General features: G+C 36.1%; 2 protein-coding genes across 2 annotated transcripts in view; both read left to right on the top strand.

Moving 5' to 3' along the window:
* Nucleotides 1-3383, top strand: part of LOC107600580 (solute carrier family 25 member 46-like) — a 16355-nt gene extending 12972 nt beyond the window's left edge. Inside the window, exons 4-7 of the mRNA XM_016292511.1 lie at nt 135-308; nt 566-622; nt 973-1030; nt 2193-3383. Of these exons, the coding sequence (XP_016147997.1) occupies nt 135-308; nt 566-622; nt 973-1030; nt 2193-2780 (877 nt within the window). The 3' untranslated portion in view covers nt 2781-3383. The remainder of the gene's footprint in view (nt 1-134; nt 309-565; nt 623-972; nt 1031-2192) is intronic.
* Nucleotides 3384-7214: 3831 nt separating this feature from the next.
* wdr36 (WD repeat domain 36) overlaps nt 7215-26458 on the top strand; it is a 47579-nt gene continuing 28335 nt past the window's right edge. Inside the window, exons 1-10 of the mRNA XM_016292526.1 lie at nt 7215-7510; nt 20040-20067; nt 20191-20291; nt 20411-20528; nt 20633-20765; nt 22197-22251; nt 22947-23079; nt 23167-23342; nt 24171-24291; nt 24389-24454. Coding sequence (XP_016148012.1) covers nt 7358-7510; nt 20040-20067; nt 20191-20291; nt 20411-20528; nt 20633-20765; nt 22197-22251; nt 22947-23079; nt 23167-23342; nt 24171-24291; nt 24389-24454 — 1084 coding nt within the window. The 5' untranslated portion in view covers nt 7215-7357. The remainder of the gene's footprint in view (nt 7511-20039; nt 20068-20190; nt 20292-20410; nt 20529-20632; nt 20766-22196; nt 22252-22946; nt 23080-23166; nt 23343-24170; nt 24292-24388; nt 24455-26458) is intronic.

A 26458-nucleotide genomic window follows, 5' to 3' on the forward strand; every position in this document is an offset into this window, starting at 1 on the left:
ATGTAAATGGACATGTGTCTCACCTGACCACTTGTGATCCGATTGACTAAAACATAGAATATAGAATCAAAGTCCCTTTCAACTCACCCTAATCCACCCTAGTTCAAAACCATAATTAGTTTAATACATGTACTGTATTTGATATTTGCTTGTCACTTGTCCATTGAAGCATCCCCCCCTCTCTCTCTCACACACACATACACACAGGGTCCAAAGGCTTTATGGAAAGGAATGGGCAGCACTTTTGTGGTACAGGGGGTCACGCTGGGAACAGAGGGCATCATTAGCGAATGCTCACCTTTACCAAGGTAAAAAAACATATACAATGTAAGCAATCGCTGAAAGGTGCCCTTTAAAAAGGCCCTCTTTGAAGATTAATCACTTTGATTTACAGCCATATAATACACAGAGGAGGAATGACCTCTATATTTAGATCTATAATTTTAATAAATGATGGCAGCGTGCAGTTTGCATGATTTGAATTTATTTGATCAATTCTCATGATGTTTTTCTGCCATTATTGAAGCAAATAATGTCTGTCTGACATTGTCATGTGTATTCACAGGGAGTTATCACACAAGTGGAACCCTAAACAAGTTGTGGGACACTTAGTACTCAAAGGGTAAGTTAAGACATTTGCCTAATTTAGTTAACAGTGCTTTTCTTGTAGAGAAGTACCGTAAATTTACTAGATTTTTTGGTAATGTTTGGAAAATGCTATAAGCTGCAAGTTGTTTATCTCTTGATTCTTTTATGAGTCATAATTTTACCTTGCTCATATCTGGGAACTGTTTGAATAAGCTTCTGACTAAGCTTAATATAGAGGTTGTTGTTTATACAACAAAGTCCCACGAAGAATACGGAAAGGGAATTCCATAGGCTTGACATTTAAATGATCGATCTTCTCCTTATCTCTTTTAGTGCAGTCGTTTGATCTTGTGAAATCATTGTGTGTGTGTGTTTTTTTTCCAGTTTGACATATGTGGTTGCAATGCCGTTTTACTCAGCAAGTCTCATAGAGACTGTACAGGTAAGGGATTCTTAAACTCTATTTACTATAGTTTTGGCTTATATTGTGTTTTTTTTCTTCCCTAAATCATTACAGACTATTTTTCACATTCTTGGCCTTTGTGTACAGAAATAAAAACGAGGAATAAAAATAATACATTCAGTGAATTTTATGTTTAAAACAAGTGAAAATATCTGCTAGTAGAACAAGACAAAATACCCTTATATTCAAGATATATTCTGTGGAAACTATATAATATTTTTTGCAGTTTTTCTTTTCATGGTTATGTGTCTTGTTTTAAGGATGTTTAAATATTTTACTGGAAAACAAGAATTTGATTATAAACATGAGTTTTATCAATTAATAATCATTTAAATAATACATTTTAAAAATTAAACATTACACATTTTTTTTGGTAGCTGTCTATAAAAACTGATGTATTTTTAGTCAAGGTGATCTCGTGATATATTTGTACAAGACAAGCATGAGACTGTGTAGATAGTTTAGTAAAATCAACACCATTCAAAAGTATGGGGTCGATAAGATTTTTTAAAACAAAGACTTCATTTATTTGATAATACAGTAAACACCGAAATGTTGTGAAATATTATTACAACCTAATAATAATGTAATTTATTCCTGTTATGGCAAAGCTGAATTATCAGAAGCCTTTACTCCAGTTTTCAATGTCACATGATCCTTGTCCTGCTTAATATTATTGTAGAAACTGTGACATTTTTTCAAGATTGTTTAATAGAAAGTTGAATTAACAGAGAGAGAACAGCAGAAAAGAACAGTGTTTATTTGAAATAGAAAAGCTTGCATTCTTGCTTAATATTAGTTTCTTTTAAAAATCTTTCAAAAAAACAACAACTGTTGAACAGAAGTGTAAATAGTTACATAATTAACAATATACTTAAAACTGTGTTTTATTTTCTTAGATTAAACTTTAAAAGATTTTTAAAATTCTTAGATTCTTCTTGGCTGTTGGTTGGCATAGCAAAAAAAAAATTAGGTGAATACATAAATGCATTGTTATATTAAATATATCCATTTTAGCATATACATAAATATCCCGAGATTTTGTCAAAAAGCTGTAAAATACTGAGATTTGTTTTATTGTTGTTGTTATATCGCCCAGCCCAACTTCATTTTCTGCTTTGTCTTCATGTTCTCTCACCAGAGTGAAATAATCCGAGACAACCCCGGCATCCTGGACTGTGTGAAAGAGGGTATCGGGCGTGTAATGGGGATGGGAGTGCCTCACAGCAAGCGTCTCCTTCCCCTCTGGAACCTGGTGTTCCCCACGGTTCTCCATGGTGTCCTCCACTATGTTATCAGTTCCAGCATACAGCGGCTGGTTCTTTACCTGCTGCAGCGTCGGAACAACGGCTCACCAAAGCACTCGTCCCCTGACTCGCAAACCGACGCAGTCCAGTCTATGCTGGATGCATACTTCCCTGAGCTCATGGCCAGCTTTGCTGCCAGCCTGTGCGCAGATGTGCTGCTGTTTCCTTTGGAAACGGTGTTGCACAGGCTGCATATCCAGGGAACGCGCACTATCATCGACAACACTGACCTGGGTTTCGAAGTGTTGCCAATTAACACGCAGTATGAAGGAATGAGGGACTGTATTAATTCCATTCGGCGTGAGGAGGGCACCATGGGCTTCTACAAAGGCTTCGGCTCCATCGTGGTGCAGTACTCGCTTCACGCCGCAGTTCTGCAGATCACCAAGATGATCTACTCAACGCTGCTGCGAAACACTTAAATAGAATGATTCGGAAAACATAGATTCTTTCCTAATTCACTGAAAGGTCCTTTTTGGTTGAGTTGGACTTTCCAAAAATGTGTCCTAATATGAATTGATTATTGCGGACATTTTGAGGTTCTCTTTACCTCTTCCTGTGATTTGTCAGTTTCATAAAGCACAGGTTGTCTTGTTGATTGCACGACACATTTATGCAAAATAGTCAATATGCTTTCACATTTGCACTGGATTTAAATTGTTATTATGGTGACCCCCAACTATCCATCAGCGTCATTATATTCCTGTATGGTTTTCTCCATTTCGTCAATGGCCACTAAGTTTCATAATGTGGTGTGTGAATGTGATTGTTTATTTGGCAACATTGTGCCATGTTCTTAAAGAAATTATATCATTAAATTGTTATTTGCACTTTAGTGAAACTTGTGCCAGTGTTTCAAACAGTGAAAATGTTTCTATTTGTCAGGTGTAACATGATATAAGAGATTAAAAATGCAGTTCTTTGAATTGGAAGCCATTATGTACACAATAATGCATGTGTAGATCTAATCTGGTTCTTGGGTGAGTAAATGATCAAGTTCTTATTTATTGGGCACCATGCTTAAAATAAATGTCTAAAATCTGTTTTGTGTGAACCTTGCGTTATTATGTCATGAATATGTTAAAATTTAAAAAAGGATGAAAAATAGGCTAGATATTGCAGACTATACACTTTAAAAAAAAATTATACTAATTAATAGCAAGGATGCATACATATGGTCAAAAGTGACCATAAAGATATTTTTACAAGAGATTTATCTTTCAAATAAATTATTCTCTTTTGAACTTTCTATTCATTAAAGAATCTTTAGAAACTGCATCACCACAAAATATTAAGCAACACAACTGTCTTCAACATTGATATCAATATAAAATGTTTCTTGAGCACCAAATCAACATATTAGAATGATTTTAGAAGGATCTTGTGTCACTTAAAACTGCAGTATAATGGCTGCTGAAAATTCAGCTTTGCCATCACAGGAATAAATAGAAGAATATTTTACAATATTACTATTTTACAGTAATATTATGAATCTTATGAACACCGAAGTTCAGTAGTTTATATCCAACTTTTTTCTTTCACCGTTATTGTCCAGGAAAAGATCCAGAACACACACAGCGGGGCATGTTGTCACACTATGAGGAGTAAGTTGTAGTAATGGAAACCTGCCATTAAACAGTCTTTTATAGGGTGTTCTGCTAAAAATAAATCAAATAAAAAAAGTGCTGGTTCACATGCAGTCGTTGTTGTTTTTCCAGAATAAGTAAATATTGATATTAATATTTACTTTATTTCCAGAAGCTGTGATAAACACATACTCTGCACATCTTAAACTAATAACTAACTAACTAAAGATGTATGTATAGAAATTATAATATTGCATATACATTTTATTTTTCAGATGCATGAAATAAATCTTACATGCATCCTAAACTGGAAACTGTTCCAAATTGCAGAATATATAAAAGATGAAAAGAGAGCTGTGTAAGAACAAATATATTACATTTCAGTAATTAGTATTAACTTATTAATAATATATTACCCATACAGGACAAGCAGTTTGGAAAATGGATGGATGAATGGTAAAATACACACAGCATCAATGTTTTACGTATTTTCAGATAAATCTGGTTTTGGTTTAATTTTTTGAATTTGCTGTAGGAATTATGCCATTTGATTGAAGTTATTTAGCCTACATGAAAGTATAAAAAGAGGAGATTTTTAATTATACATTTTAAAATCAAGTCAATTTTGGAAGTTGTCTATAAACACTAATGATTTTTAGTCACACAGATCTCAGGACACAATTGTACAAGCATGATTTTAGGGCCGACCCAGGTGATACATCAGATTGATTACATGTTCAGTAAAATCTACACCATAAGTTTGGGGTACTTTTGGTAGAGCGTAAGACCCTCCTTTCAAAAACATAAAAAAAAATATTATAAAAATCAAGGTTTTGAACAGTACAATTGCTTTACACTGGGATACCTTTTGTCAAAAAGTACAACTATGTACCATTTAGGTACTAATATGCACACGATGTAAATATGTACCTCTTTTAAGGTACTTATATGTAATCTTTAGGGGTACGGTATTTTCTTTTGAAAGGTCCCACTAGTGACAGCTTTTGTAACTGTTTTTTCTGAGAGTGTGTACCCTATATCTATACATGCTGGCTGTTAACTAGTGTTCCGAAAGATCTACTGATCTACCGACTGGGATTTTTCACAGTAGTGGGAACCTGCCATCAAACATTTGGGCCAGAGTTTCCCACATGAGTTGCAATTTAACACACATTTAAAAATGTGATGTTTTTTTGGTTCTTATACAAAGGTTTGATGAGATTGTATCAACTCTTATCTGATTTTGTGGGACAGCAATAGTGATCTTTATCAAACCTGATTTGAAACACCACAACAAATACAACATAGAAATTCTGCATTGCAATATTTGTTCATGAGTAAATTCTTAGAATTGATATAAACTGTATTAAAAATATCCATACATTCACCTGCTTAGTTTCTGCATGATTCGGTCACATCTGTGGAATTCCTACGAAAACATGTGGGGTGAAGACAGGCAATGTGATTTGAGTCATCGTGTATAATAAGTCGTGTAAGCATTTATCTGTCACACATAATCTTACTTGAGGTAAAACTTAGTCAGTTTGGGATATAAAAAGAGGTGTCTTTTGTGATTTGCAATAGTGTTTGAAGATGGACAGCAGAAAGCTTTATGGTAAGATCTATTTCCCTCGCATTATTCTACTGAGCATGTGTTGTCATGTTGTTTCTCATCTCTTCAACATTTTTTTTTCACAGAGTTGTTGCTTGTAGCTCTCACATTACACTTCGTCAGGTCAAATCAAGAGATAGAATGCCTTCGGACTATTCAAAATGATTCCCGTTACCTAATAAAACCTCATGTGGAGGTATGTTGTTATGCTGGTCATTTTAATATTTGTAATGCAAACAATTTTAATGTTTAATATATTTTTAATTTTTGTTTACTGACCTGGTTAAACCTAATATGCTTTTTTCCCCTGCCAGAAATATGAATCTTGTGCGAAAATAGTAAGTCATTTACCAGTTGACATTCTTTTTTTTTTCAAAATAATAAATAAATAAATGGAAAGAGAGAACAGAAATTGTAATATTGCCTATATTTTTTCCCCCCAGTTTTTAAATATTGTGGAAAAAAGAACAATAGAACAAAATAAATTATAATATTGCTTACATTGCTTTTACCTTTTGTTATCCAGAGGCACACAAGAAAAAATGTTTCATGCATCTTTAGCTGGACTCTAACTGGAAGCTGTTGGGAGTTGCAGGAAATACAACAGATGATAAGAGAAAGCAGTGTAAGAACAAATGTGTCACATTACAATATTAACATTCAGAATAAAATCATTTCATTTATGTACATTTATATATTTGACCAATGCTGTTATTACAGTGTAGCATTGTAATTGTCAAGAAATGACATGCATGCAATTTTCTTTTTAGAGGAAGTGTGCCTATAAACCTCCCCTACAGAAACCGAAATGCTCTAGGAAATCCTTCCTGATATGCTGGTGTGGATTTATTTCAAAGGATTTAAGGACTTTATAAGTAAAGCCACTCACAAATATGTTTAAAGCTGTTACTCTAATCTAAAAAGTCTAAGCTGATTGTTGGCTATATTTAATACATCATATATGACAAGCAGTTTGGAAACTGAATGTATTGATGGATGATTGTACAATGTACACAGCATGAATGTTTTATTTTCAAATATTTGTTAAACAATTATATATTTAATATATTTTGTCTTTGGGTAAATGCACTGTGTCACTGTTTATTTTTTCATATATTTTTTAATTTTATATTAACAGACTCTGTGTGTGTGTGTGTGTGTACTGGATTATATATCCTGGTGGGGATTTAAACCTGACTACACACAGACTCATGGGGACTCGTGTCACGGTGGGGACCTAAATCGTGGTCCCCATGGGTACAAAAGCTTATAAATCATACAGATTTACGTTTTTTGAAAATCTAAAAATGCAGAAAGTTTCCTGTTAGGGGTAGGTTTAGGGGTAGGGTTGGTGTAGGGCAATAGAATATACGGTCTGTACAGTATAAAAAACATTACGCCTATGGAGAGACCCCACAAGGATAGCTGACCAGACAAGTGTGTGTGTGTACAAATACAAAGTTTGACAAAAGATAATGCTTTTAAATTAAATAAAAAACGGCTTCTTTCAACAAAGAAAAGAGAAAAAAAAAAACACTTGACAGTAGTACAACTAATGTTGTAAGTATGAAGCTCGGCAAAGCACATATAAGCTTTTGGTTTGTCAACCTAAAAAAGTATACGTTTGTAGGAACCTAACGTACTGTAGAGAGTTTCTACACGAACCGTGTTTAGTGTAACACTGTTTGGCAACAGCGACTAGTGATACAGAAATGTGGAGGAAACGGTATTAGACATTTATCAGGATTCTGTTTACAGCCAGTGAAATTTAAGATTCCACTGGTGGAAATACGCGAGCAGTATGTCTGCGGGAAAGAAAGGAAGCGCGGTCTTCTCTGGATTCAGGGCGCTGGGACTTTACTCTAATCATCTGGCGCACGTGCTTCGCTTCCATAAGAAACACAGAGAGTTCTATGTGCTCACTGCAGTCGGACAGTGCTTCCACACATATAATGTAAGTGCAGAATAAATGAACAGAGAAGAACTTGAGAGAAACATTTGAAAACCATGGTAACTTACCTAACTTAACAAAAAGTAACGTTAGTAGCATACCATCTGTTTTTTGGACGTGCAATTGAAATTGCGGTAAAGTTGATTTTATATTGGACATTCCTTTGACATTCGGCTTGGAAAGTTAGGGAGCGTCTCTAAAGTGTGAACAGATAAAAAAAAGTGTCTCTCCGGCTCTAAAACTTTAAAACTCAAAAAATTGTAGTATTAAACATATGAACGAAAACTGTTTTGGAACGAAAACCACATAAACTTATGGCAGCGAACAAAAAGAAAAAATCATATTTATTTAGCGTCTTAACCACATACAAGACCATCAGCAATGAATTCACGTCACACGTTATATAGCTATGTTTATGAACATCTTTTTTTATTGGCAACATTTATTTTATAGGACACTGTAAATAGGAAAATGAGTGGGAGAGATTAAATAAATTCTACATCAACCTGACATAATTAGGAATCAAACTCGGGTCCTTGTGACGTGTCCTGTTCACTGGCAAACGCTCTACCACAATGCCACCAAACCTTTTTGCTTGGTTGTGTAACATCATATGTACACAAATTTCCTGATCATATGCCCTGACGATAAATGTAATTGTAACGTAAATTGTTTATTTATATACAGCTATATAAAGCTGCTGGTCACACGTATTTTCTTTTCATCATACATGACTCTGTTCGTATTTTAAATGAATTTTTCCGTCATGCAAATCTATTAAACTTCCTGGTCATGTGACCTGATGACATCACAACTGCTCTACTTTGTTCGCACGCATTTCGTTTCCATCATACATGAGTCGGATTGCGAAAATAACAATAGGTCTAATTTTAATGAATTTTTCCGTCATACAAATCTTTTAAACTGCCTGGTCATGTGACCTGATGATGTCACGCCAGTTGTAAGATCTTCACTCAATCCTGATCATACATGACTTGGATTTTGGAAATATGATTTTGTGTATTTTTGGTGAATTTTTGAAATATTAAAATCTATATAACTTCCTTGTCATGTGACCATTGCCACACCCACTGTATTATATTCATAAATATTGGTCGAACACCTCTCATGCAGTTGTTTGTGGAAATTTGTCTCAAACATTTCAAAACGTATCAAATTTTTAAATATATATTAGAATTTGTGTGTGTGTATATACCATAGACTGTTTAAAACCATATACAGTCATGGGCAGAATTATTGACACCCTTGGTAAAAAAAAATCACAAAAACCTAACCTTTCATTTAAGTAAAACAATTAAAAATAGGAGGAAATCTCATAATGAAATGTTTTTTTTTCTTCTCAAATACACGTTGGCCACGATTAGTGACATCCCTAGAAATGATGAGTAAAATATCTCTGAAGTACATTCCCATTCATATTTGCTTTTTTTTTTAGCACACCAGGGTGACTAGGAGCATGAAATGATCCATCTATGGCTTCCTATTTCACAGGATTATAAATATGAGAAAACACAAAGGCCCAAATCTCTTAATCATCCATCACATTGAGAATAACCAAAGAATAGAGTGCAGAACAAAGTTGTTGAGCTTCACAAAATAGAAAGTGGCTGTAAGAAAACAGCTAAAGCATTGAAAATTCCCATTTCCACCATCAGGGCAATAATTGAGAAGTTCCAATCAACAGAAAATGTTATGAATCTGCCTGGAAGAGGACGTGTGTCTATATCGTCCTAATGCATTGTGAGGAGGAGAGTTTGAGTGGCCAAAGACTCTCCAAGGATCACAGCTGGAGAATTGCAGAAAATATATCTGCAAAAATGTTCAAATTTCACCTGATGTGGACATGAATGTAGGGTCTATAAAACTTATGTTCCCTCACACAAACAAAAATATGGCACTGCTGAACATTCTAAATTCCATTTTCAATTATTAATAGACAATTTATTTTGTGATCAACTTTTTATTATCTTTTACATATAACATCATAACATCCATTCGGGATAAAACACACAGAAAAAACAACAACAGACATTTAATCAATTTACATATTCCAATAAGAGAGAGAAGGGGGAAAAAACAATTATTCTTTTATATAATCCAGTATTTTAGAAAGGAAAAAAAAACACTGCCAAGCATCAATAGTACTAGGTTTGGCCTTAATTCATGCTGTTGTGCATTCACAGGAATAAACCATTTTTAAACTGCCCTTACAGACAAGAATGAACGGAACAGTGGACTATGCACTAGTTTAGGACATCTGAGGCCCGTTGGCTTGTGGGGACCCAGGTTCAAGACTGATTGGAATCATGTCCTGATTTTGTTCTCCCACTGTTGTTCTAACATACTCTCCACTCTTCTAAAAATAAAACCTAACCAAATTATGATTGTTCTTACATTTTCTACATAAAATTCCTATTTTATGCATTTCTCAGAAAATGCCATTGAGGCCTGGACCCACCAAATTACACAAGGACTTTACCAAAAATTACTATAGTACTACTTAAATAAATGTTTGATATACAAATAATATAGCAATGAAAATATTTTTGTATGAGAAATGTTTGTGAATATAAACCAGCATTGTGTGACAATATCAGGTCACATGACCAAGTAGTAAAAAAAAAAAGTTTTCAATAATAAGCAAATATATTTTCAAAAGAAAAAATATGAATATACAATGTGTGAATATAATACAGTGGATGTGGCAACATGAGGTCACATGATCGGGGAAGTTATTTTGAATATTTGAAAATTTTGCCAAAAATACATGAAATCCTATTTCCAAAGTCCAGTTTGTGAATGATGTGTGTCAGGACAACAATAAAAAATCACCTTTTAAAAATTAAAACACATTTCCATTTCAGGTTTGAATAAAAATGTATATATATTTGATATTTAGCTAACAGGAAAATAAGGTTTATGAAATAAATAACACTCCTTTTCACAATCAAGAAAACCAAAAATTACATTTCCATATATAAATTCAAAATTAGGATCAACGTCAAATCAAGAATGTCACAACAAAATGTCATTGTGTGAGAGCAATTCCAAAATAAATGAAAAGAGGTTTCAGGGTTCTCGAAACAGAAAGAACAGTTGGTATTAACATCATTCTTAAGTATTTTAAGAGAGCACTTATCTGGATAGAATTTATGAATCCAATTAAATGTAACTTCTCACATTTGTTTAGTTGTCAGGTATTTGTGAGTTAATAACCAAACTTTCTTCCAAACTATTCCAGTAAGAGATTACATAAAAACTATTGAAACAAAATTCTAATTTTCTTATTGTTGTTTTTTTTTTTAATTTAGATGGCACTGTTTACCCACAACTGTTTTACATAGATCCACTGAGTGACAAGAGTTTGGAAAACAAAGAGCTCTAAAAAGCATGAGAACTCCATGTGCACTGCAAACTCTTTTGGACTAGCAGGACTGCTGCAGGAGTTTCATGCTTATCTAAGAACTTGGAATAATTACAGATTGAACCATTTTGATTGAAAAGTTAAGACACAAAAATAATACCAGTTTTAAACCAATTATCAAGGAAAAGAGAATTGTGTTTATACAGTAGATTATTTTTACAGATTAGATAAGAGGTGTAAAATTGTGTTTAAAAATGGGGGACCAAGCTAACAACATTTGCTTATAAAAAAGGTTTGATTGGGATTTTCATGCTATAATTACACAGTAATAAAAAACTTAAACCACTAGTTGGAAAAAAGTTCATATGGAAGTTATATAGGTGTTAATATTTAAAAAATTCACAAAATCATATTTCCAAAATCCAAGTCCAATGTATGATGTGTGTCAGGATTGAGTGAATATCTTACAACTGGTGTGACATCTTCAGGTCCCATGACCAGGAAGTTTAATAGATTTGTATGATGGAAAAATTCATTAAAAATACACATTGTTATTTACGCAATCTGACTCATGTATGATGGAAAGGAAATGTGTGTGAACAAAGCAGACCATTTGTGATGTCATCAGGTCACATGATCAGGAAGTTATATTGATTTGTATATTTAAAAAAAAGCATTAAAAATGCACAAAATCATATTTCCAAAATCCAAGTTATTAGGGATGTAACGATTCACTCAACTCACGATTTGATTCGATTCACGATTTTGCTTTCACGATTCGATTCACGATTATTTTATTTTATTTTTAACTAAATGAGATTTAAGACAAATTATAAATTAAATGTGTCCTTTTATTATTGCTTGGACAAAATGCTGCACATTTCTTTGTGAAACTGAAATATAACACTATAATAATATACTAATATAGCACTTGTAAATTATTGGTCTTTTGTTGGTTTTGATTGCTTCTATTGTCCTCATTAGTTAGTCGCTTTGGACAAAAGCGTCTGCTAAATGACTAAATTTAAATCTAATGTAAATGTAAATAACAAAACTACATTGAAATTTTAAAACAAGCCCCAAATCAAATAAATAAGTAACACAAATAAAATAAATATCTTCATATAAACAAAATAAGGCTTTGTCTGTGCTCTTTCCATTTAAAATGAGAGGCAACCACTGCATTTAAATCATGATCCAAACAAAGATTGTGCATACATGCAACATGAGCAGTTTTTAAACTAAATTAGATTGTACACTTTCGAAATTTGAAGCAAAAACAGAATGGTTTGACTTCAGTTTTGTGAAATAAAAATATCTGCATGAAACAGAAACAGCAGACGAGCTGAAAGACGCAGATTCACTCTCTGCCAGCAGGTGGCGCTTAAAGCGTTTTCTTGGTTTCCGCTGTAAACAAAGCAGCGCTGCACTTATAAACTTTAATATGCATTATACAGAGGCAAAATGAAAAAAAAATACCATCTAAACTTTTCTAAAGACAGTAAGGTCCCCTCAGACATGCATTCATATAAACTCCTACACCTAAATGAATCGCGATTTGTTTAGCATCTCAACCGATTTGAATCGTCACATATTTGAATCGATTTTCAACCGGCTCGCGGTTAATCGTTACATCCCTACAAGTCATGTATGATGCGTGGCAGATGTGTGTGACCATATTACAATTGGTGTGACATCAACAGATCACATGAGCAAAACGTTTAATAGATTTGAAAATGTCAAAAATTCATAACAAATGCACAATATATATATTTTTAAATCTAAGTTGTGTATTATATGCTGCATTTATGTATAAAAACATTTTAGGTGATTTGAGCTCTTTAGATAAAACAACCACAAAGTTAAATAGATTTATTTCATTAAGACATTCAGTTGACTTACATATTTATAACAGATACATTAATCATATAAAAGTTAAAAACTGTCTATTTGCTAACACAAACTACACATGAAAAAGGATCACGTGTTTAGTGTTTTTTATGAAATAATGCACATATTTAACCAGGTTTATTGTGAATTTTGCACTTTTGAGACACTCCCTAACTTGACGTGCCCAAGCCGGGATTGTTGTGAGGACTTTTTACACTTCTGATGCTTAAAACAATTACATCATCGAATAATATTATTATTAATTTTGATATTATGCTTTTAAATGTGATCTGAACGAGATACAGCATGATCCATGACTATTATGCGATTACATATAAATGAATGCTTTTGAAAAGATCGAATGTCTAACGAATGTCCAATATAAAACCAACTTTACCGCGATGCAATTGAACGTCTTGAACGTACAACGTACCAAGTAATACACTGTAAATATGTTACGTACATTTCTGTGTATATAACAAAGTGTCATTTTTAAAAAGTACTGTGGCGCTACCATTGTACAGTGATGGTATGAGATGGTATGGAGATCAAGAATACCATGGTACCACCATGTAAATGTTCAATATAAGACGTTAGTAGTACCGTGATACCACGTACAAAAACAAGGTAATACCTTGGAACTGTACCATGATTTTCTTGGAAGTACCCGGAAGTAACATGTAAACAAGCTTATCAACAAACTTTTGAAAGTAACGTTACCATAGTATTGCCGTGTGATACCATTACTGTACCACCACATAGTAGCCACAAATCCAAGTTTCTTCTAAGTACCATAGTACTTTTTGGTAGTAAAGAACTCTAATTAAACCGGTTATATGTATGTTTTCAAAGTGACAAATTTCTTGCATACTTTGGTAACTAACACTTTATGTTGTGCAATTTTATGCATTACAATAATTTACTATAGTATATTATACTATAGTAACAGTAAATTATCAATCAACTAAACCAGTCTCAACCCTATTGTAAGTACATGTTGTTATTTAATATTACTCTTTAATTACACTGTAACAGGACCCTTAAATTAAAATGGGAGGGGGGCAGGGTGCAGTAATTAAAGAGATAGTTCACTCAAAAATGAAAATTCTGTCATTAATTACTCACCCTCATGTCGTTCTAAACTCGTAAGACCTCCGTTCATCTTCGGAACACAAATTAAGATATTTTTTATTAAATCCGAGAGCTCTCAGATCCTCCCATAGACAGCAAGGTTACTACCACGATCAAGGTCCAGAAACGTAGCAAGAACAGCAGTAAAATAATCCATGTGACATCAGGGGTTCAACCGTAATTTTACGAAGCTTCGAGAATACTTTTTGTGCACAAAGACAATGAAAAGTAAGTGCATGCGTCATGATTAGGGATGGGCATTCGATTAAATTTTCTTAGTCGATCGTCGGGAGAATTAACGATCGACTATCGATTAATCATTAATATTTTTATAATAAAATTAATTATTTAACATTTATAATTCAAAAATGCAATGAATACAAAAATACAGCGTGTTTTTCCTCGATGAGACCTTTATTACAAGATCAACTTGTGGCAGACAGTTAAACTACGTTCAGTTAGGCAAACCGAACATATATGCGTGTGCATATGCGGTGCTCTACAGCAGTGGAACCTGCAGCTGCGACCGGCGTTCTTAAACAGAGACTTAATTTGTTCCAAAATAATAATAAAAAAGAATCATGTTAAACAATAACTTAAACAAAAAACATAATAATACTTAGATCTGACAGGTTTTGTCAAAATGTAACTCAAAACTATCCAAGCCAGCACAGCAACAACAGCCCACCGCTGCTCCACCAGCCGATCAAACATCTCGCACACGGAGTTCCACCGTGTTTTACACGACTGGGTAAGCCGGTGAGTTGCGAGGCCCATTTGCTCCTGTTTCTTTTGCAGCGCTTTGGTTGCTGTAGTGCTGTGATTAAAGTGGCTAACGAGTTTACTAGCCGCTGATATTACCTGATAAAGATAAAGTGCAAATCCGTCATTTATGGCCAACTGGAGGGTGTGTGCAAAGCAGGCAACGGAAATCCAGGGCACTCTGGTGGGACTGTTGGCAGCTACAATATTGGCCGCGTTGTCATGAACGCATGCAATAACTCGGCCTTTAAGTCCCCACGGCTCTACAGCGCCATTCATTTTCTCAGCGAGGTGGTCAGCTGTATGCCGACCTGGCAGGCTTTCTGTGAGCAGGACCGCTGAGTTCATTTGCCAGTCATCACTGATGTAGTGGCAGGTTATGGTGATGTAGCTCTCAGCTGTTAAAGCGGTCCAGCAGTCTGTAGTTAGAGCAACTCTCTCAGCTTTGCTCAATTCTTTTAACAGCTGCTGCTTTCGTTCTTCGTAGTGAGTTTCTATCAGTCTAGTGATGGTACGTCGTGATGGAATTTGATATGCTGGTTCCAATAAATGTATCAGTTCTCGAAAACCATTGCCCTCAACAATACTTAAGGGCAGAATATCCATCTCAATGAACTTGCAGATCCCTTGGGTAATTTTCTCTGCTCGTTGTGCATCACAGCTCCGAGTCCGTGCTAATGCCGACTTGATGCTAGGTTGAGACTGAGAGCAGGATGCACCGCCACCGACATTAACCAGGGACGGATGCACTTTGTTTAAGTGGTACATCATTTGAGTCGTGGCCGTGTTGTACTTATACACGGCATCGCAATGTTTGCAGTGAACTATTTCGCTTTTTAAATCAAAATGGTCCCACGCCACACTTCGCCGTGACCTCTTCATGATTATTCTTTTGAAATCAAAACGGAAGATCACAGATAACCGAGTATGGTGTCAAATATTGCACCCTGGTGGTAAAATGTTTAATTGCTGCCACACAGTGAAATTCATTTAATTGCGTCAAGACTCACACTACGCAACGCAACCTGCATTAGATTTTAAAAAATGCATTAGATTAATCGATAACAAATTAACGTGATCGACGAAATTCTTAACGATCAATTATCGATCGTAGATTAATCATGCCCATCCCTAGTCATGATACTCTCTCCGCAATGGCAGCGCACCACAGCATAAGAGATGAGGAGGAGAATTGCTGAATAAAGTCATTATTTTTGTTTTCTTTGCGCACCTAACATATTTTTGTAGCTTTGTAAAATTACGGTTGAACCCCTGATGTCACATGGACTGTTTTTCTGATGTCTTTGCTACATTTCTGGACCTTGATCATGGTAGTAACCTTGCTGTCTATGGAGGGTCTGAGAGCTCTCAGATTTGTTTATATCTTAATTTGTGTTTCGTAGATGAACGGAGGTCTTACAGGATTGGAATTACATGAGAGTAAGTAATTAATGACATAATTTTAATTTTTGGGTAGACAAAATATGGAGGTGTTAAAATTCAGGGTGTCCGCGGGTCCTTAAAAAGTCTTAATGTCTTAAATAACGTTTTCCTAATAAAAGGCCTTAACCCTCTGGGGTCCGAGGGTGTTTTGGGGCCCTGGAGAAGTTTTGACATGCCCTGACATTTGTGCTTTTTTCAGTTGCTTATAAACATTTTAATGGCTAAGTTTAGTAGCACCATAATCAGCACAAACTGGGCTACAATAATATGTGGGCAGCATGTATGTATGTGATTGTGTTTTTGAGAAAACAACGTTATAAATCCAGCCCTCTACGAACACCTTGGCAATTGAATCGCCATTGGCTAGTACATTTTTTTTGTTTACTCGCCAGACTGATCAGAATCAGAATCAGAATGAGTTTTATTGCCAGGTATGTTTACACATACGAGGAATTTGTTTTCATGACAGAAGCTAGAAAGGTTTTCCTATGAATTAATTTGAGAACAGTCCATTTCTCTGGGCATTGTGTGTCTTTCTTCTGAGGAAAATGAGGGAGTTTGTCTGCCTGCATTCCTTTAAGCCATAAAACCAGTGATATCAGCATTGGTTACCATGGAACCAGAGGCCTGTTCTGCCTTTCTGAGGTGTTAGGTGCATTTCGGGGGGAAGGGTCCATAGACCCTCGTAATTTGCCATTTGGTTAGGTGAGGGGGAGTTAGATATTATTTGTTAAATATAACAAAAAGTTGTGTGTCTGATTGGTCCAAATGCTACAATATATATGTATATATGTTTGTGAAATGGCAAAGTTTTATAAATATCTGAAAGTACACTCTTAACATCAGTCAGTCAAGCATTATAATATGATAATCAATGTTATTTAATGATAGAACTTTTGTAATTAGAATTAAAACTTGATAACCATGTATGAATGCATATTAGTCATTTTAACTGAACTTCGGACTGGTGCTGGTGCTTTTTTGGTCATTCAGTGTTGCTGTAAAAAAAAAAAATTGGGGAAAAACTAACAAAAATACTGATTAGATGATAATGATACGAATTCTACTAATAAGAACAATATAAAACGCACCAAGGATTAATGAGCTACTGGATTCATGAATATTAATCAGGTTGTGTGCGTTCGCTCGAACTGATTTGCTGAAATCAAAACAGGGATGATAATAGGTGAGCACCAGCCAATGAGATTGGCGTTTGCGCATTAGTTCAGCCCACTAGCGGAGAAAGCGGTAGTTCTTAAAAGCAGAAGAATTCCAAAGGAACTCTGTTATTTTGACAGTAAAATACAACAAAGAATATCGTTTACATGTAGCGCGCATAGGTAGCGCGTCAATTCTCTCTCTCCCTCTCTCGCTGCGTGTGTGTGAAACAAAGAGTTCACACTAGAGTTTACGGTACGTTCAATACAGGTGCGCTGCACATCCATTCAGATGAACTGAAATACAGCACAGATCGCTTGACGGAGAGTGAAACTCTGAAGCGCTCAGTCAGAGTGTTAGGCGAGTGAAAATATATCCGCGCTAAACTTATACTTAGCCTCCAACTCACACACTGGCGAGTAAAATCTGAGAATTTATTAGCAATTGGCTAATATTAGACATCATTTAGTCGCCCAGAGTGAAGATTTAGTCACATATGCGAGTGATTTACTCGCAATGTAGAGGGTTGAAAACACATACAGAACATTTGTTCACAAGACTTTTGAGAACTGGATCTTGAAGTCTAGAGTTTTTGCTTCAGAATGATGTGAAAATCATCTTGTTTACTCACTCACTGAAAACAATATGTTGATTTAAATTTTCTAAGACACATTTTGTGTAGAAAAGGAAAATGCGAGGGGGCGTGAATGGTCATGGATAATGCTGTGATTCACACCTGAGAAGACAAAGGCCTGCATAATGAGCTGCATAATGAGCCTTTCAGTCAGGTGTGTGACTGAGAGGGAATTGCTACAAGAAAGAATGAGGAGTAAGTACTGCCGCTGTAGTTTACACAGCACGTGCGATCACAAATCTCGAAAGTGAAAGTGAAAAGCAATCGTGCATCCCCGCATATTCATAGCGGCTCCCTGATGCCCGCAAATTATATACAGTATAATTACTCAATGATATAACTGCAAGAGACCGTATTGAAATATATATTTTCCCTGTGTTCCTTCCTGCTGTGTGAGCTACTGAAATGAGCCGCACTGTGAAACAGCCAATCAGAGCAGAGCTCAACATTGAGCCGCACTGTGAAACAGCCAATCAGAGCAGTGCTCAACATTATTATTCATGACCCTTCCAAATAAGGTAAAAACAGACCATTTCATTCTAGGGACAAATCCTAGGGTTGTAAATGGACATGTAAAACCGTTTCTGGAGATTTCTTACCTAAGCCACAAACCTTCTATGTAGATATCAGAGAACAATTTAAAATATTGTATCAATGCATTCTATGGCACCTTTAAAAAGTCTTAAAATGTCTTAAATTCAGATTTGATGGGTTTTAAATATTTTTGGTCACATTACCATTGAAATATCTTCAGTCTCACAGACCTAATGACTGTTTACAATCATTGGACAGACCGAAGATTTTTTTTCCTCCTTACTGCATCATCAGACAGAATCGCAGTAACGTTAGCAGAATACAGGTCGAACTACTTTGCGTATATAATGTTCTCAATGATAATAATAATTATAGGTCGAGCTACAGCTAGCTGATCACCAGACTTCTAGCTAGTTTCTCCAGTCCAGTAAGACGCCTCTGACGTTGTCTGTGGTTCAGGAGTGGCTTAACAAGAGGAATACGACAACTGTAGCCAAATTCCTTGACACGTCTGTGTGTGGTGGCTCTTGATGCCTTGACCCCAGCCTCAGTCCATTCCTTGTGAAGTTCACTCAAATTCTTGAATCGATTTTGCTTGACAATCCTCATAAGGCTGCGGTTCTCTCGGTTGGTTGTGCATCTTTTTCTTCCACACTTTTTCCTTCCACTCAACTTTCTGTTAACATGCTTGGATACAGCACTCTGTGAACAGCCAGCTTCTTTGGCAATTAATGTTTGTGGCTTACCCTCCTTGTGAAGGGTGTCAATGATTGTCTTCTGGACAACTGTCAGATCAGCAGTCTTCCCCATGATTGTGTAGCCTAGTGAACCATACTGAGAGACCATTTTGAAGGCTCAGGAAACCTTTGCAGGTGTTTTGAGTTGATTAGCTGATTGGCATGTCACCATATTCTAATTTGTTGAGATAGTGAATTGGTGGGTTTTTGTTAAATGTGAGCCACAATCATCACAATTAAATGAACCAAAGACTTAAACTACTTCAGTCTGTGTGCACTGAATTGATTTAATACACGAGTTCCACAATTTGAGTTGAATTACTGAAATAAATGAACTTTTCCACGACATTCTAATTTATTGAGATGCACCTGTAGATTTAAAAAGTAAAAAAAAAATAGGCCTTTATAAAGGTAAATAAAAATATGCAGATTTAAGTATGTAAAAGCTGATAGAACACTGATGAAAATATTGCTTCAGAATAATTGATTGCACCACCAAAAATCTCGGTGATGCACTTTTGTGGGGATATTTTGTGTGGAATATTGTCTGCTGATATGAAAAGTTCTCTGTATATCGTAGTAATAAATATAATTTATGACAGCAATTAACTTTTTTTCTTTTTACATTAAACGCATTAAATATTACATATGTGTATGTAATATAATGTGTATTTCCATTACATGTTTAGGTCTTAAATTTCATATAAGGTGGTATTAAAAAGGTCTTAAAAAGTCTTAAATTTCACTTGTTCATATCTGTAGAAACCCTGAAAATTTGATTATGTGCTTCGTACTAGTAGCTGTAATTCTTAATTATTTGAGTGCAGTATAAAATGAACCCATCTTTTTTTCTGTCAGGTAAAGAAACTTGGAATCGTTGCAGTCAGTAAGTAGGATTCCGTGCATTTATGTTACAGTGATTACAGTACACTTTCTGCAAATCCACGATCAAACAATTATAATTTCCTTATGCATTTGATTAAAACAGTTGTAATAACCACTCGTACAGGTAATGCCCTCCCAGAAGACATTTCATCCCTGGCAGCAGATCGTATGCTTGTCTATGCCGCATATGGAAAACTTATCTCTGCTTTTGCAAAAAACAAAGAGGTAAAGTGTCCACAGTTAGAGATGTACTGTACTTTTAAAGATGCATAACACTAAAAAGACTTAGATTAAATAAGAATTAGTTAGATGTAATAATATATGTTTTTGTCTCTTTCATCCAGGTTGTTCACACATACACAGGCCATCAAGCTGATGTGCACTTACTGTTGCCTTTCGGAGATCATCTGATTTCTGTTGACAAGGACAATGCTGTCATTATTTGGGATGTGGAGTCTGAGGGTTGTTTTTTTTAATTGTTTTTGCTAGGTTTACATTAATTTCTTGCAGCAGAATCAAGGATATCTTCACAGTGTATGTAATATATTCCGTCAATCTCACTGCAGACACATACCTGCAGATTTCATATGACAAAGCATCATTTGAAGTCTCTGCTCTGATGCATCCGAGCACCTACCTGAACAAAATCCTGTTTGGAAGCAGTCAAGGAAGTCTTCAGTTATGGAACATCAAATCGAAGTATGCTCTTCTTATGGATTCTGAATGTACTGTGACTTCCATAACATTTAAAGTTTGTGTATATACAGTTAAATCATGGAATAATGGTATGAAGATTTGAAGGCGTAATCTCACCAAAACATGACATCCAACTTACATTCCATTCAAAAATGTAAAAATGTATGGCGTTTTCGACGCGTTTTAGGCGCGACATGTGAACGGCCCCAAAGTCTGTATACACTAGACGCGACAAAGCGACCGTTACATATCATTTGAACTTTGTGTCAGTACGTCATAAAGAGAACGCAGCATCAGTTTACTGTCGGGGATTTGTCGTGTCGCGCGCAATCCAGTGTAGTCAGTCACACAGCATCACTGATTATAATGGGTTCTATTGTATTTTGTCGTGCTGCGCCACTTGCGTCCGGTGTAGACACAGTGAGAGCCACGCAGAGGCACGTGAACACTGAATTCCATTCACTTCTGTGTCTATTTGTGCCTGAAATACTGTGCTCTGCAAGTATCCTTGTAAACACAGATGCTTAATGGCTTAGGTGAAGGTAAACAATTGAGAAAGAAAATGGATGTGTAACAGTATATTGGTTCACAGCAGTTTAGTGTTCCTGTTGCTTTCTCTGTCATGAACGTTAATCAAACAACAAAACACAAAGAAAAATCACTTTTGTAGCTTTAACACAGATTTGTTAGATTTAATTTATTGTGAAAACTATGCAGTGTTATTTTACATTTGATTATTCAATTTTCTGTACCTGGATACTGTTAGACTTACCTAAAAAATATAAAACACTGCTTATTTCATTTGTATCTTTGTTCTGTTATTTATCTATGCTTGTAATTTGTTTATTTCCTATGCTGATTTACTCGCCTAAAAAAATAACCCCAATCATTGATTTTTTTTTCCCAAATAGAGCTATTGAAGTCATCTGATTTTTTTTATATCGCAATATATATATCGCTGAAAAATAAAATAGCGCAATGTGAGTTTTTTCCAATATCGTGCAGCCCTAATATAATGAGTAATGTTAAATTGTAATGTTCTGTTTTTTATGTAAATAAATGTAAATATAAGTTTGACATAATTTATATTTTTTCCACATGATAATAATGAGAATGTTAAATCATCTTAATCATCATCATATTTTCTATTTGCCAATATATCAATCATTGACATTAAGAAATATAACTTGGGTGAAAGTTTGGGTAAAAAAATGACCTGGGCTGCGTTTCCCAAAAGCATAGTAAGCCTAAGTTGATCGTAGCTCTGTTGGTTTCAATGGGTCTACGATGTACTTAAGCTTACAATGCTTTTGGGAAATGCAGCCCTGAACATTTCTTGATTGACATTTTGAGATTTAACTTTAATTATGCAGTAAATGTTATTTAATAATCAGAAATTGAAACAGAATTCTGCTTTTCTTACTTTTCTTACAGCAAACTCCTGTTTACATTTCCTGGATGGGCATCTGCTGTTACTGTTCTTCAACAAGTTGGTCTCATTACTTTCTTTATTTATTCTGCTTTATTCTTGAAGTGAAAGTGACATGACATGTGGCCAAGTATGGTTACCCATACTAGGAATTAGTGCTCTGCATTTAACCCATCCTAAGTGCACACACAGCAATGAACACACACACCATGAGCACACACCCGGAGCAGTGGGCAGCCATTTATGCTGTGGCGCCCGGGGAGCAGTTGGGGGTTCCGTGCCTTGCTCAAGGGCACCTCAGTCATGGTATTGAAGGTGGAAGAGAGCACTGTACATTCACTCCCCCCACCTACAATTCCTGCCGGTACGAGACTCGAACCCGCAACCTTTGAGTTACAAGTCCGACTCTCTAACCATTAGGCCACGACTTCCCCACGACTTAACCCTGTATACATAAAAAAATGCACATATTCATAATTGTCTTATTCAAAGAGTAATACCAGATATTCAGCAAATGAAAGCTCTGAGTATTTATTAAATTTGCACAGAAATATCAAATATCAGATGCTAAAATTCTCTGCTACATGTTGCATCCCATTTACAGGGATGTCCTGATCTGTTTTCCAGCATTGCTTCTGAAAATATTAAGACTAAAACCAACTAGTCAGTTGGTGGATAACCCATAAACCATCACTACTTTAATAGATCATTGGTAACTAGTGTGCAGTGTGTTCTGTTAAAATTATTCTCTTTAGACTCCAGCTGTAGATGTTGTGGGTGTGGGTTTAGCATCTGGGCAGATCATCATTCATAATATCAGATTTGATGAAACGCTGATGAAGTTCCAACAGGACTGGGGTCCGGTCACGGCTTTATCCTTCAGGACAGGTAATGTTGTTACCCATGCTTCACAAAGTGTATAATATATATTTTGGCCCATTTTATTGCGCTTACTTTGTCCTTGTCCTTGGACAGACAGACATCCAATAATGGCATCTGGCAGTCCTATCGGACACATAGGATTGTGGGATTTAGAGGAGAAGAAACTAGTCAGTCAGATGCGGGATGCTCATACAACAGCCATCGCTGGCCTCACATTTCTTCAAAACGAACCCCTCCTGATCACTAACGGAGCAGACAATGCCATACGGGTTTGTATTGTTTGCTGAGACTTGAATTTCATGATGTGAATTATTCAGATGTAATTAGGGTTGGGCGATATGGCCACATATATTATCACAATATTTTTTCCATATCATAAGAGATTGATATTTATCACTATATGTATTTACAATTAATGGGAAAGGAAATGCTTTCCACATGTTTGTTAGACCCTGAAAATGAATGTAAACATAATTAGTTTCTTCACAATTAATCTCCACACAGTAAGATGCCTTTGAAATGAACTTTTATGATCCAGTACACATTTATCATAAAAAAGGGTGTCTAATAAAATTAATTAATACAACTTTAACAGCAATTGAATCAGTCTTTTAAAACAAACAAACAAAATAAAACAGTTAATTTACTACAAAATTATTTTATATGCATTTTTATTTTTTTGCCAAATAAAATGCTGCACAACAGAACTGTATAAATAAATAAAAAATAACTTTGTTGTAAGATATTCCTTGAAAATATTCTTATTATTGTTTTTAGAATAAAATTTTATTATACAATAGATTCTAAAATATATTAATATTTCTGCCATAATTTCTTCAAGTTAAACTGAACATTTATTTTGACAGATTGTCAGAATCATGCAGAACATGCAGACTTATTAGCGTCATGCATTAACTGACTGTTGTCACATTTATTTCTGCTGTTAGATTAATCCATACAGAGTAAAAGTATCCAGTGCTTCTCATCATTATCTACATAAATTTGATCATAATCTCGATATGATGTCACTTATCTCCCAGCCCTAAATTTAATTCCAATGTGTATTGTGGCAGTAAACAATGGCTATCGTGATTTAGGTGTGGATTTTTGATGTAGCCGGAGGGGACGGACGTCTGCTAAGACACCGAACTGGTCACAGTGCCCCACCAAAAAAAATTCAGCACAATGACCAGAGCGGCATAAACATTCTTAGCGCAGGTACTGTCATATAAGTCAATTATGAAGACTGAAGACAAGGGAAATCATTGTAGATAAATATATTCAAGCATAATCATCTTAATTTTTCTTATAATAGGTCAAGATGGTACTTTGCAGTCATTTTCAACTGTTCATGAAAGATTCAACAAGAGTTTGGGCCATGGTAATAACTATAACTACTATAACTTCTTGTTAGTGCATGTAAAGCTGATGTGTGTAATGCCTTAATAATTAGCAGCACTAAACATGATTGTTTCAAAAAGAATTACATTTTTACATTGTCTGAAATGGATTTTAACCCTGTAATGCCTAACATATGATGTAATGGTCAGAATTTGGTGAGATTTTCCCCCCCCTAAATCTGCATATTATGTTCCCTCTCGAGCTGTCTCGAGACACTGCGGTGCTACCGCTATGGGCAATACCTTCCCTTCTAACCTTTCCTGAAGTCTTGTTGGCTCATGCCAGTCCAGTTGACTGGCCAATTGATGCGAAGCATGCATCGTATGCAAATACTGAAGAGCTCGTGAGGCAGTATAAAAAGCGATGCTCGCGCCAATTGCGTCAGAATCTTATTCTTTACCTGCTGAATTCATTATGGCAACATTCTGCAAGATCTGCGCGGAACCAATAGAGCCGCCGGATCAACACGACCACTGCGGGCATTACACGGATCTGCCGGCCCACGTGCCATGTGGCTCGTGGCCTATTCGGGGTGAGGCCCACTGCCGCCAGCGTGTTGCTGGTGGGCCCTCCCCCTCCCGGTGACGGGAGCATCGTCATGCCGCTCCGCCAACCCCAACAGTCGCCCCGTTCCCCGGTCTCCTTCCCCGGGGTCTGCTTCCGTCCTCCTTCCAACATCGCAGAGTTTGTGTCCTTTGGCCAGGAGGAGGGGGATGACTCAATGTCCATCTCGGTCTCGGAGAAAGAGGACAGGACAGGATCGGAGTCCGATCAGCCGGACAGCATGGGGCCCCCAGACCTCTAGAAGGAGCTCATGAGGGTTCTGTCGAAAACTGTCCAGGAGTTGGAGCTTACCTTGAGTCCTCCAGAGGAGCCTGCCAGTAATAAGCTCGACTCCTAGTATTCCAGGTCCACCTGGAAAGCTGACTGGCGTCGGTCCCCTTCTTCCCCGACGTACACGAGCAGCTTGTGAAAACGTGGTCTGCGCCCCAATCAGCATGTGTCCACTCTGTTACACAGGCCATCTTTTCCCACGTGGATGAGGCCAACGGGTACGTGCACTCTCCCCCTCATCGAGGAGACCGTCGCTGCGCACAATAAAGCATATGCATCTGATGGCGAGATGGCTTCCGCGCTGCACGCCATGGCGGTGCTGCAGGTTTTCCAGGTGAAGCTCCTGCAGGCGGCGGAGGGCAACTGCGGATGCCATTAAAGATCTGCACACGGGGACGGATTTCTGGAAACAGCCAAGCGAACAAAACTACATAAAAGTTATAATAGATCAATGAATGTGCACAGTTTTTATTTTATTAAAAAAATTTTTTTTACATTATTCCCAAATATTTAGTATATTCACGATTTCTAATATTTGTACAGGCTTTAAATCTTTATTTCAGTGTAGTAATTAGCAATTTATTTAATTTTATCTTTGAAACAGATTTGTTACGTCGTATGTGACAGCATTAATTAAAGTGTCTTAAAGGGGTCATATGATGCTTTTTTAAAGATCATTATTTTGTGTATTTGGTGTAACAGAATATGTTGACATGCTTTAATGTTCAAAAAACACATTATTTTTTAAAATACTGTACATTATTGTAGGTCCTCCATGCCCCGCCTCTCTCAAACGCTTCGTTTTCTACAAAGTCCCTCCTTCCGACAAGCGCAGTCTGCTCTGATTGGCCAGCTGACCCAGTGCATTGTGATTGGCCGAACACCGCAAGCACTCGTCGGAAATGTAACGCCCCTTACCATAATCACGAGCTTCATCTTTCAAAATAAATGTAAAGACAGTAAATAATGTAATTAGTTTTACCATCAGTTCAAGCCCTAAAGGGGAACAGAGTCGTGTGACAGACACAGTGATGAAGCTGGTATGTGTGCAGTACACAAGCCACGGTTAAGACAGCTGACTCCACTGTGATGTGAGTTCCCCCCTCTCCCCCTCCCTCTCCCTCTCTCTCTCTCTCTCTCTCTCTCTCTC

Source organism: Sinocyclocheilus grahami, unplaced genomic scaffold, assembly GCF_001515645.1.
Source record: "Sinocyclocheilus grahami isolate Dianchi unplaced genomic scaffold, SAMN03320097.WGS_v1.1 scaffold287.1, whole genome shotgun sequence".
NCBI classification, from domain to species: Eukaryota; Metazoa; Chordata; class Actinopteri; order Cypriniformes; family Cyprinidae; genus Sinocyclocheilus; species Sinocyclocheilus grahami.